The sequence below is a fragment of the Engystomops pustulosus genome, chromosome 2, assembly GCF_040894005.1.
Source record: "Engystomops pustulosus chromosome 2, aEngPut4.maternal, whole genome shotgun sequence".
Classification (NCBI taxonomy): Eukaryota; Metazoa; Chordata; class Amphibia; order Anura; family Leptodactylidae; genus Engystomops; species Engystomops pustulosus.
Genome location: NC_092412.1, coordinates 154,586,243 through 154,599,962, shown reverse-complemented (window position 1 = coordinate 154,599,962; position 13,720 = coordinate 154,586,243). Strand labels below are relative to the sequence as shown.

General features: G+C 41.8%; 1 protein-coding gene across 1 annotated transcript in view; it reads right to left on the bottom strand.

The window, feature by feature from the left end:
• Nucleotides 1-13,720, bottom strand: part of AHDC1 (AT-hook DNA binding motif containing 1) — a 70,739-nt gene that overhangs the window by 12,692 nt on the left and 44,327 nt on the right. Inside the window, exons 2-4 of the mRNA XM_072137006.1 lie at nt 11,689-11,821; nt 10,293-10,339; nt 4,256-9,063 (exon numbers count right to left, since the gene is read on the bottom strand). Of these exons, the coding sequence (XP_071993107.1) occupies nt 4,307-9,063; nt 10,293-10,339; nt 11,689-11,821 (4,937 nt within the window). The 3' untranslated portion in view covers nt 4,256-4,306. The remainder of the gene's footprint in view (nt 1-4,255; nt 9,064-10,292; nt 10,340-11,688; nt 11,822-13,720) is intronic.

Sequence of the window (13,720 nt, the reverse complement as noted above, 5' to 3'; positions counted from 1 at the left end):
CATCTAGGGTTATTGTACCCTAGATGGTCTAAAAAATAGTGAAAAAAAAAAGAAAAAAAAAAGTTTAAAAAATAAAAAAAATTTATAAAATATTAAAAGTTCAAATCACCCCCCTTTCCCTAGAACGGATATAAAACATAACAAACAGTAAAAATCACAGACATATTAGGTATCGCCGCGTCCCAAAATGCCCGATCTATCAAAATATAAAAACGGTTACGGCCGGCGGTGACCTCCGAGGCGGGAAATGGCGCCCAAATGTCCGAAATGCGACTTTTACACCTTTTTACATAACATAAAAAATGAAATAAAAAATGATCAAAATGTCGCACAGACCTCAAAATGGTAGCAATGAAAACGTCGCCTCATTTCGCAAAAAATGACCCCTCACACATTTCCGTGCGCCAAAGTATGAAAAAGTTATTAGCGTCAGAAGATGGCAAAAATTTTTTTTTCTTTTTTGTACACATTCGTTTAATTTTTGAAAATGTATTAAAACACAATAAAACCTATATAAATTTGGTATCACCGCGATCGCACCGAACCAAAGAATAAAGTAGGCGTGTTATTTGGAGCGAAGAGTGAAAGTCGTAAAAACTGAGCCCACAAGAACGTGACGCACGTGCGGTTTTTTTTCAATTTTTCCACATTTGGAATTTTTTTTCAGCTTCGCAGTACACGGCATGTTAAAATAAATAACATTACGGGAAAGTAAAATTTGTTACGCACAAAATAAGCCCTCACACAGGTCTGTACACGTAAAAATGAAAAAGTTATGGATTTTTGAAGTTGGAGAGCGAGAAATGAGCCGGAAAACCCTCCGTCCTTAAGGGGTTAATAGTAAGATTGCATCAGTTCTAATTCTAGGGGGTTAATTAGAAAATCTCAAATTGCATTACGCTCAGTCCCCATACTTTCTGGTATTAAAGTGAACCTGTCACCAGGAATGTAAATGTATTTATGTATTATAATGTATTATACCTGGTGATTTATATTAGTTTATTTTACATTACCTGGCTCCATGCAAGCGGCATGATGCAAGTCCCCGGGAATGGTGCAGCAGCAGCAGCCTATTTGCCTGTGTAAACCACCTATACCCCCCATTCAGCCAACTCCTTCCCCCATCCACACTTCCTGTGGGCAGGGGAGGAGGTTCGTGTGGAGGAGAGGAAGAAAACATGAGGAGACACATGCACACAAACAGACTGTTGCAGCTTCCCACTTTCCACCCCCAGGACCAACCACATACTGCTGACAGGGAGCCAGGCAATGTAAAATAAACCATTATAAAACTACTGAAATTATTCAAGATGCAGATAAAAGAACTAAAAAAAAAAAAAAAATAGCACAGGCTATTGGAACCTGTCACTGACTAGAAATCACATTCCTGGAGACAGGTTCACTCTAAGGCTCATTCCTCTAACTGTAACAAAGCAGGGCTGCTTTTCAAGTTCATATACGAGATGGGTTGCCTTTCGAGGGAAGGTGGTGTTTTGGAACAAGCTTTTTTTCCCCAATATCTTTTACATCCTCTTTGGATGGGGCAAACTCATGTGACTTTTTGGATTTTTTTTTTTTTTTACAAAACCAAACAAATGACAAAGCCAAAATATGCCACATGTAAATGCTGCTTATTACCATGTAGAGTTTAGGTAGTTTTCCAGATCAGTTATTAAATGGATTGTCTGAGGAATCAAAAAATTTTTTTTATATGGCTGTTGTGGGGGAGAGAGCTGTAAAAACAATAAACCTCTTCTACTCACCTCTCTCCATGCTCCTGTGGTGCTGCCAGTCACTGCTAGTCTTTGTTTGCAAACAGAGGCAGGCAGTGCTGTCTGGACCACATCCATCCCAATCATATAAACATGTTATTTTTATACTGGACAAACCATTTATTTTATCAAGAGAAGATAAAAATGTCAATGTTATAAGAAAGTATACAAATGTGCCCAACTTTATTGGTCGGAGGGTCTCATTGTCATACTGCTAAACTTCACAGGCCTGCACTAGTAACCAACACCCTTGATGCGACAGCAAAAAGAACACATGGCAAAACCCCAAAGGCGGAAGACAAATACTTGAGACCCCCATGTCAGATGCACTCATTACTAGCCGGTCTCCTCCGCTGATGAGTGCTTCCATCAGTGATGGATGAGCTTATTAGTTTCCCGGACAGCAGGGAGCGGGTCCAACCTGAAACTCTGCAGACACCCCTGCCCTAGGCTACGTGACTTGCAACTACATAGACTGTAACGTTGCTAATATTCTTGTTTACCATCCAAAAATTTTAATTGCATTTGTTTAATATCATTTATGTATGGAGATTTTAGCTGAGGCAAGCAGGCCTGTGGTCCAATCCGATGCTCTATTGCAGCAACCTACTTCAAATTGCTGTTGTTAAATAGATTAAGGGGAGGTATGACCTGCACGGTGACTAATTATTTACTGTTAAGAAGTGGGTTAGAAAGGGAGCAGTATTCTAGTAGGTAGTTATATACTTGTAAATAGGGGACAGTATTAAAGTAGTAATACTCTTGTACATAGGGGGTAGTATTCTAGTAGGTAGTTATATACTTGTAAATAGGGGAAAGTATTAAAGTATAATACTCTTGTACATAGGGGGTAGTATTCTAGTAGTTCTATTCTTGTACATAGGGGAAAGTATTAAAGTATAATACTCTTGTACATAGGGGGTAGTATTCTAGTAGTTCCATTCTTGTACATAGGGGCCAGTATTCTAGTAGTTCCATTCTTGTACATAGGGGCCAGTATTCTAGTAGTTCTATTCTTGTACATAGGGGCCAGTATTCTAGTAGTTCTATTCTTGTACATAGGGGCCAGTATTCTAGTAGTTCTATTCTTGTACATAGGGGCCAGTATTCTAGTAGTTCTATTCTTGTACATAGGGGCCAGTATTCTAGTAGTTCTATTCTTGTACATAGGGGCCAGTATTCTAGTAGTTCTATTCTTGTACATAGGGGCCAGTATTCTAGTAGTTCTATTCTTGTACATAGGGGCCAGTATTCTAGTAGTTCTATTCTTGTACATAGGGGCCAGTATTCTAGTAGTTCTATTCTTGTACATAGGGGCCAGTATTCTAGTAGTTCTATTCTTGTACATAGGGGCCAGTATTCTAGTAGTTCTATTCTTGTACATAGGGGCCAGTATTCTAGTAGTTCTATTCTTGTACATAGGGGCCAGTATTCTAGTAGTTCTATTCTTGTACATAGGGGCCAGTATTCTAGTAGTTCTATTCTTGTACATAGGGGCCAGTATTCTAGTAGTTCTATTCTTGTACATAGGGGCCAGTATTCTAGTAGTTCTATTCTTGTACATAGGGGCCAGTATTCTAGTAGTTCTATTCTTGTACATAGGGGCAGTATTCTAGTAGTTCTATTCTTGTACATAGGGGCAGTATTCTAGTAGTTCTATTCTTGTACATAGGGGCAGTATTCTAGTAGTTCTATTCTTGTACATAGGGGGTAGTATTCTAGTAGTTATACTCTTGTACATAGGGGCCAGTATTCTAGTAGTTATATTCTTGTACATAGGGGGCAGTATTATAGTAGTTATATTATTTTCATTTCAGGCACCAAAAAGGCTAAAATCAGCCTGTGCAGGAGATAACAAGGATGAATACCTGGCTGGTTGCAGGCAGGGCACAGTACTGGGGTCTACCAGAGCCCCTGTGTGCAGCCAGCTATTCACAATTACCTGCTGCATGGGTTCAGACTATTTCCACCATCATTAAAATTGTCTTGTTTGTGCGCTGTATTGTAGTCTGCTCTGAGGTCTAAGTTACATACATTATTATGCAGTAGTGGTTTTTGGAGGGTATTTACTCTGTACTATGATTTTTGGCGCATCTAGGTTTTTGGTTAATAGTGTGGCCCCCATGAAGGGTAGCGGCATGAAAATGTGGCCCCTGGGCCGAAAAAGGTGGTGCACCCCTATATAGTATAGCTAGAAACAAGAATAAGCACACACATTCTGTTTTAGACTTCAGCTTAGTTTGGAAAATGGAGTCTTAAAACTGTTTGTATGTAGGTCTGAAAAATATTTTTAAAGTCCATAATGTTACTCAAATATCTATTTGCAAAGTTCTATAAACTAAAATGGGCTTCCAAAGGTAACCAGAAAGCAGAAATTTAAAATGCTTATTCAGTTTAAAGAAGAAACAAAACTTAAATCATTAAAATTGGAAAAGGAAATTTAGTTTTTCAGTTATAGAATAACATTCTCTGCAGTGTCTCACCTCGCCCTTTGTACTATGCAGCTCCGGATGACTCTGGGAGTGCCACTCTCCCTAGAGGGATGTGACTGTGAAGTTGTCTTCTGGGATGTTCTCGGGTCCCAGAAAGCCACCCTTCAGAGTTGGTGGTGACAAGACGGGAGGACCCTGGGGAGGAAAGGCCGGGTAACGATAGGAATCCTGGAGCTGCACCATTGAGTCTCTTTGCACAGGGGAATGAGTAATATCGTTTAGCAAAGGACAAGGGTATGATGATCTGTGATGCCCCCTTACCATGTCCAGCGTTTCCTTGTCTCTTTTAGGGCTTGGGATGTGGGGGCTCAAACAAGATACGCCATCTCCCCGCCTACCCATAAAGTCTGAAAGTAACCCACCCTTTCCATCATAGGGGGGACTGCGGGGTGGGTACCAGTATCCTGCATTCTTGCAGCTGGGAGGGTCATATCGGTGATGTGTTGACTGGGGGGGCAGCTGCTCCCTACAGGAGGGCAAGTGAGGAGGGAGACTATGTTTCAGGGGATCACAGGATGAGTGGGAAGGCGGCACAAGCTTTCTTCCTTCCCCCGGCCGAAGCTCAAGAGTAGGGGAACAATTAGGAGAAAAGGGGGAGTCTTGTAGTGGATTATCATATCCCAGGCCAGGTGGGGGTGGTGGCGGATGAGGTGCACCAGTACTGGTGTTTCCAACTGTAGGGAGATGGGGAAAGTGTTTACCAGGATCAAGTTCTGTAGATGGAGGGCCCAGCCCAGGAGAGTCACTCTGGAAGCCAAATGTGCCATCCGAGGGGGTAGATGGGTTCATGGAATAAGGTCCAGAGAAATCACATGTAGTCTCCCTCTCACCCACCCCATACGCCCGCGAGTGGGAGGGCAGAGGGGACATGCTGCTGTCCCCGCTATAGCAGTCCAGTCCTAAGTCTGAGGTGTCTTGAAAGAGACTGACTGAAGAAGCAGGTGGTGGAGCAGGTGGCTTGGGGGAAAATTTGGCTTTGCCTGAACCTCTCTCTTTCTTGCTGGCGGCACAGCTACCACCGCGTCCTCCTCTTGGACCCCTGGGGCCACCACCTCTCTTGGTGGGAAAACCTGCTGGTGGGGCTGCAGCTGATGAGGAGGAAGAAGATGGGGAGGATGAGGAGAACCCTAGATGATGGTGTTGTTGGTGTGATTGTTCAAATATGTCTGTTTTCTTCCTGCGACCTCTGCCTGGCTTAGCAGATTGATGAAAGAGGACAGTTTGATTCCAGCTATATCCTGGTGCAGATGAGGTGTCATTCCAGTCCATCATTAACTTTTCAAGGCTGGAGAGACTTGACTGACCCTCACTGGAGGAGGCTTCACTGTTGGCCCTTCGATAGCCAGCACCAGGTTGCGTGTACTGTGTGCTGTCAGAGGAGGACTCAGACATGTTGTCAGTATTTTGCTTTGCCTTCTGTGGTGTGTAATTACTAATGTCCAAGATAACATTAGATTCTGTTACATGGCAATCAAACCCTGGGCCATAAAGCTGACCAAAACCCTCATTACCCCAATCTGATTGGCCATACCCTTGTCGAAATCCCCACTGACCTGCACCTACAGATCCTGTGAAATTGCGATTGTTCTCAACAGGAAACATTGGTCCAGAGACCTTAGGCATCATGTATCCAGCTGGTGAAGAGGTACTTGAACGACTTTCACTTCTAAGTGGCGGAAATGGTGGCATCTCTGATGTGTTGAAAAAGGGAGTTTTAACTGCGTTGGTACCTGTCCCTGCTGATGCTAATTGTTGTTGCTGGCTGAAACTTGTGCTACTATGGGCACTGCCTGGTGATGAAGGGAGGCTATTTCCGCCACCACTAAAAGAAAAGCTGCAGTCCTTATTACCTAAACAGTCAGGAGGAGCTGCATACTGCTTGTTTGGTGCAAATATACCATGGCCAGATAAGTTCTGTCCACTAGATCCAGGAAAACCTCCAAACTGGCTAAAACCTCCAGCACTTTGTGAGTTGGGAGAACGTGAAAGCAGCTTTTGAAAGGCATCTGACCCATGGCATTCTGGTTGGGAAAGAGAGCCAAAATTTGCATTACCTCTGTTTGGAGGAAATGGTTGTCTGGCAGCTGTTGAACTTTGGTATGATGATTCTTGAGTACCAGATTTTGCACCACGAGAATTTGAAAAGGGCTGGAGTGCCCTTGGGTTTGGGGAGGCTGATGACCCAGAGAATGAAGATGCAGATTTTCTTGTTTCTTGTCTCTGTGCCACAGAAGCAAAATCCACAAGGTCTGAGGAGTCATCGGAGTCCAAAAGAGATCTGAAATATCCAGTAAAAAGACCATGATGATCCTGTCCGCCACTTTCAGTCTGAGACAAAGAAGAGCCAGTTCCAGCATAGTAGCTTGAACGAGATGGAGATCCACTATGCAAGGCAGAAAAGCCTCTGTGTTCAGGACCTTGGTAATTACAGTGCCTTCCACTTGATTGACCATGTGATACCTGTGACATCCAAGGCCCACCTTTACCTTCACTTGCCCAGTCAGACATGCCTTGATATCCTAAACCAGGCTCTCCTCCCATTTCACCAAGCAAAGCACCATTTTTTCTTGATCTCCTCTTGCGTTTGGGCTTGGCATTAGGATCTGGTTCAGCCTTCGGTTGTCTACGTTTTCTTGGCTTTAAGGGGTCAGCAGTTCTTGGCTTTGATTTTTTCTTTCCAATTCCTTCAAAAAATTCACTAAATGAACAGCGAGACAGTTCTGCATTATGACTATTGCATCCACCACGTCTGCCAGGGCCTCCACCACGTCCACCTCTCCTTCGATAACCTTGAACTCTGTGTAGAAATTGAGAGATATTATGAGTTTCCGGAGCCTGATGAACTGAATCGGGCAGTGTGGGAGTCCAGCAACGAGGTGGAGATGTTCGTCCAGCACCCTGACTTTGTCGGTTCAGAAAAGCAAGCTTTGCCAGGACATCACTGTATTCAGACTTGCTGTCATTGGTATCAGCGACATACGAAGGTTGAGGAGATGGCAATTTCTGCTTTCTTCTCCTCCTCTTCTTCACAAATTCTCCGTCCGATACTGGTGGGGGTGGTTGGGGAGTTGGTGGAGGTGGTATAGATGGTTCAATAGGTGAGGGCTGAGGCAGCATTGGTGGGGCTTCTCTAGCTAGGACAAGATTTTTAGGTGGCCGCCCTCTTCTTCTCTTAAGGATAATTGGAAGCTCACCAGGTGGAAAAACCATTACAACATTTCGACCATTGTTTTTCATCTTTAGTAGAGAGGTAGGGCCAGGGCCTGTACCACCTATTAGTTCTCCCCCTTCAACACTAAGGGTGCTACTGAATGAAGATACTTTATAGCTTGTTTTATTTCTTCTTCCCATTGGCATTGGGATTCTGGCAATCCGGACAACCATTTTGCGTACTCCCTTTTTTTTTGGTTTCTGTGGTGGGCCTTGCTCCACATTTACTTCAACAGCAGAAGTTTTCTGACTAAGAGAAGGAAGTGGAAATATTGAGTTCTGTTCATGAGTTCGATATGCTCTGGACTCTTCTGGTGTTCGGTGGTAAGGTGGCATTACATATGCACGTGAAAGGCTCTCTGATGCTCGAGGTCTCCCGGGTCGTCTTCTACGGCCTCTTCCAGGTCTATCCCCCCTGCGGCCTCTGAGACCAAACCTGTGGCCTCCACGAGCTGAAAAAGGAGTTCGTCTAAGTGTTTCTGATGTTGGAGAAAAGAGAGGCAGCATCCAAGGCATTTCTTCCATTCTTGGTTCTGCCATAACCTCTCTTTCTTTGTATTTCTCTAACCTTTTTCTACACTGTTCTACCCTTCTGTCATCATCTGATGACTCCCCTTCATTCTCTGTCCTCTCTTCATGTTTAATACTTAAATTTCTTTCATGATCACCATGCGTATTACCCTGCTCCCCTTTGAGTTTTACATCCTCCTGGTCTTCCTTTATTATTTTTACTCCTAATTCATCTTCCTGCTCATCTGATGATTCTTCATGTTTGCTGTGGGCCTGTTCCTCTCCTGACTCCTCTTCCTGTTTATTTTCTTCCCGTTCTTCACCTGATGATTCATCTGCTTGTTTTCGCTCCCTCTCTTTCCTAAATCCGTCTGCCTGCTTATTTGGCCCTTGCTCTTCACAAATGTCCTCATCCTTTTTTATTTCTTTCTGCTCCTCCCCAGACTCCTCTATTTCTTGCCTATCATAGTTCTGCTCATCCCCTGAAGATTCATCTTTATCATTTTTCTGCCCTATACTTTGACTAGCACTGTCCTCCCAATCCTGGCTTACCATCTCTTCCTGTTCTCTCTCCTGCGCACACTGTAATGGTTGAGGCTCCATCCAGGCAAGGGCCGCTAACTCCCTAAGAACATTTGAACTGGCAGATTCACTTGAGTCTGGGTTTGGGGATACAGGGTTTGGCTCCTTGGTATCAATTGTTTCTGAAGACTTTTCTTCTGGGCTCCGCAGGCCACATGCAAGGCTTTGAGACGAAAAGAAGCTGTACTGTAATCCTGGTTCTACATCCTCATTCTCTGATGGAGGGCTAACAACATGGGTATAATCAAGACGAACACCACTGGATCGTAGGTCATGGGATAGTTGACTGAGGTCCTTCATAATATCCATCAAACGTACAACTGGCTGTAGATTGACACGACCGTTGCCACATTTACTTTTAAGTAGAGCGATGATTCCATCAACACCTAGCTTTGTGTTTCCTACAGATGAACGACAGAACGATTTGTTTGAACGGCCACAAGAATGCTGGGGTTGGCTAACTTCTCCTTGGTGTTCAAGCTGGATTGAAGTAGAATCTGAAAGAAACACAGATGGTATGAAGATCAGTAAGATCGCTGTATACGTAATTAAAAACTAATTTTTTTTGTTTTATACAAGGAAAAAGAAAGTTAGTGTAAAATATCCAGAATTTCCAAAATGAGCAAATCTGTCATTGTGCCATACGTTGTGAAGGAAAAAAATAAGGTCATCACCATCTTTGTGTAATATATCTTTAAGAGTAGCATTAGTGAAAATTAATATAATATAAAATATTATATATTATTTTATAATATATTGTTCACACTCTTTTGGCACTTACAGAAGAAAATACAAGCTTGGCAAAACAAATACCAAATCCCTTTAAAACAGAAAAATGTAGTAAATAGCAAGTTCAAAAGATAGATATGGTAAAATGGTTGTCTTACAGATGGTTTTCAGTATGATTTTAAAGAGTTTATCAGTAAACACAAAAACAATTTGGAATAGGAATTTAACTATGTCCTTTTGGTGCAGCAATGGTGTCAGACACAGGGGCTTGTCCCCAAAACTCCTCACCTGACAAAGCACTTACTGTAGGGGACGAGTTTGCTCATTGTATATACTGTTATTGGAGCCAACAAAATAGTGACTGTGTTCAGTACGGTCTTATCAATTAAACGTATTCGATTCATTCACCCAGTTAAGTGAAGCATGATTCTGCTGGGGCAGTATCTAATGTTATAGCCAAAAGCCAAACCAATACTGCCAAAGCAGCTTCTCCTCCCTGGCAAAATTAAGGGAGGAGTAAAAGGGACAGGAAAAAAAAAAAAGAACTATTCAAGGCCCTAGGATTATGGTTAGCATAGTGCAGTATAGAGACATAAAAAGGAGGCAACAAAAGACAAGACAAAAGACAGTAGATTGGGGGGGGGGGCAAAATAAAGAGATAATATAGAGAGAAGGGGGCATCAAAGTTGGGGGCAAAGAGATATGCTGGATAAGGGGGAAATAAAATTGAGGAAAGTCTGAGTGAAAAAAAAATTACAATTTTACATCTTGGCCAAAACTATACAGCCGTAGGTGTAGAGCTGACAAACCTGTGTGTCAGGACATCATTGCTGGACCTCAAATTGCAGTCTAGAGGAAGGCATAGGCAGCTATATAACTAGAGCAGGGTTTACTACTCTTTATGAATTTAGCCTAATGCATCAGACATTGTCCAATTTCTCATTACTAAATGAGATGTGACTTCTATGAAACTAGGTGTTGATGCAAATGTACTTACTTTCTTGTTTGTCTTGCTTCGAACTTCTCCCACTGTATTTGTGATCTCTGTTAAAAGATTAATATACTTTTAGTTAACATAATGAGGACAAGGTCTTATTTTAAGAAAATTAGAAAACTATATTGAACGAGAAAAGGATTGACGTTCAGATTACACGCTAAGTTTTCTTTTCCATAGCTACCACAACTGTAAAATGTCACCAAGAGTCAGGCTGATGAAACAACTATTGTGACAAAATCAGAACACGTGCTTTACAGATGACCCTTAGTTACAAATGGCCCTCTGGATGTTGGTAACTTACTGTACTATAGTGCAATAGGCTACAAAGAAAGCTGCAAGAGTTATCAAAGGTGTCTGCAAATAAGCTTTGTTGTTAATCCTCGTTCTTATTACAACCCAAAAGTTTTTAAAATCCAACTGTCACACAGACCAAAATAAATTTTGGTCTGAGTTGCAATTATAAAATATACACTTCCGACTTACATACAAACCTACAAAACCTATTTTGTATGTTACCTGGGGACTGCCTGCTTATATATGGGGCACACTTCAAGCACTCATATCTCTGTGGCACCCAAAACAGGAGATTCTCTCCTTTAAATCTTTTTCTGCTGTTGCTCTTTTTAAAATTAATACAAATGTGGTGAAATTAACAAAAAATGTATTTGCTCCATTTTCTTGTGGGCTCTGCTTTTACAGCTTTCACGGTTCGCCCCATATGACTCATTAATTCTTTGGTAAGATCACAGGGATACCAAACATAGGTTTTAATACGTTTTACTAGATTAAAAAAAATTAAAACCATTTGTACCAAAAAAAAAAAAAAAGAAAAAAAAAAAGTTTCCTCATATTCTGACACTAATAATTTTTTTCATTCAACAGCTGTATTTAGTGTCATATTTTGAAGGACAAGATGATGTTTTCATTGCTACCAATTTGGGGACTGCTTGACCTATTGATGACTTTATTAAACCATTTCTGCATACTCCAGCAACACAAAACAACCATGGACTATGGAGAGGCCTCAGCACATCAGCCCTCTCAATGCTCCCTTTACCGCCCGCTGACATACTATCATGGCGATTCTGGCAAGTGGTCAATAGAACACCAACTGCGTTTCAGACTACAGGAAATAAAACTATTTGAGATGTGGCAATGTCTATAGTTCTACAAAACATGTTATGTGCGCAGGGTAAGGGCAGTTAGCACATATATAGCCGTATGGTGGTCGGGAAGCGGGAACATTTGAACGAAAAATTAAAAAATACATAGAATGCAATGGGGAACATGCCATGGGAAAATTTAAGGTTGGGTTGGAGTGTAAAATGGGGCTGCAGGCAAAGTATTCCAGCCTAAGTAATACAGGTGACTTGCAAATAATTGCTTACACGCTCACCTGGAACGAGGGTGTCTACAGCCTAGGGTCACTCTGCGGCCCCTCTCGGCCTCCTTTGCATGCGGAGGATGTTTTTCGGTAGGGGTTTCTCCATTTTCCAGGCTAGGAGGGACAAGGCTAGCAGCACTGACATCTGTAAAAGAAACAAACCGTCACAATCTTGATACTTGGAGCTTTGTGCAGTCTCTGTACATCCCAATAAATCCAAAAGAGGGAGGAACTGAAAGATTTAGCAGTGTTTGACTCCCCGGACTCCCATACCCCTTGTACCCAGACTCTTCTATCCCAACCTTTGGACTGTTTTTGCTCTTTCGTGTCCCTCTCAAGATATTTTTCCCAGTTTCTTCCTCCCTCTCCTCCCCCTATTTCCTCTACTCTTCTCTCCCCCTGCTGTCTCTCTACTCCTTTTTCTCTTTCCTGTTATCTGTATCTCAGTATCCAGCAGAGTGGTGTATATATAATGTGTCTCTTCTCCACACACACACACACAAGTCCTCACCTCAGGGCTGCAAGCTCTCCCCCTCCTCTCCAACTTAATCCCATGATCTCCTCACGCCTCTCCTCAAGGCTTCATTTTTTCCCCCTGCATCCTCCGCTTTCCCATCTACAGCTCACCTTAGCCTACAAGGACTATAGACCTCTTACAAAGCCTAATCATTCGTTCTCATTCTTTGGTTTTTTTTACATTCGACAACGCATTACACAAGCCATTATACTGAATTAGATGCCATTTCTTCCTGCAGGCACTGCTCCAATGCCAACCTTTACTGTGTGCCTGTTGTGCCGAGAGAAGTTTGCATTCTCATGTGTGCACCTGTGGCCTTAGAGCATTTGTCTATTCCAGAATTTGTGCCTTCATAAATATGCTATAACTTAAAATCACTAATGTACAACTATTTACTTTTAAAAAGTAAAGAACATTATCACCTGCAGCACCAAAACAAATCTGCAAATATGCAAACTCCATAATGTAATATTTTCCAAAATAGTGCCAAGGTTCTAGATTAAAAACCGGTCTTGAAAGGGATGTCCAAGGTAGGCCAAAACTGTGACAAAGTCAGTGATTGGTGACATTTAACAACTGCAGCCTATGAGACATTACTGCTGCAGCCCTGGTAAGGAGGTAGAGATTATAGGTAAGTAACACTTGTTTTCTTAAACCATCTCCTAAATCTTCCATAATCTCAAACATATTAGACAAGAAATGGATGTGATTTTGGCCCTCTACGCAACATTATAAGAAATATATACATTTTTTACAGGAATCAATAGAAAGTGGCACAGAAAAAAAAGCTTTAAACGATAAAGCGGTACAGATGTAAGAAATTAAAAGAGGAAGCAAAAAGGAATAAGCCCACTGTCATAAATATTGTGAATGTAAATAAAAAAAAAAACACACAACAAAAACAAAAAAACCACAGAAGACCATGCAAAATGAGCAGCAACATAAAACTAAGGAAACTTAAAGTATAGTGGGTTACGGCTTTCTTAAAGAGACTGTCACTTGACATAACATCCTCATTTCAGTAAATGCAATTCTGTATATTTTCCTATATGGGCTAAACACACACTGTACTCAGTCTGAATCACAGCCTATGTGCTTGCCAGGTTTTACAAATCGAATACTGTATCCAGGATGTGACTACACTGTACTTAAGAGGTGCAACCACAATGAAACAGTGCTGTCTACAGTTGTGACTCTTCATTTTGCAATAGTTTAATGTAAAGCTTAATGTTAAAGGAATCCATGAGGAATCTACCATCAGAAGTAGATCTGATGGTGCATTCTACCTGCATGCCTCTGCTCTAATCTGTAATTTAATAATCCTGTAAATTAACTAATTAGGTTCCGTATTACTAAAATAAAGTTAACTGCAGAGGCTACTGGGGCGTGGAGTAGCCTGGTAAGGCAATGGGAGGATTCTCCACGCCCAAGTAGCCTCTGCAGTTAATTTACATATTACTAAAATAAAGTTAACAAGTTAGGTTAGGTTCCAGGATTATTTAATTACAGATTAGGGCAGAGGCATGC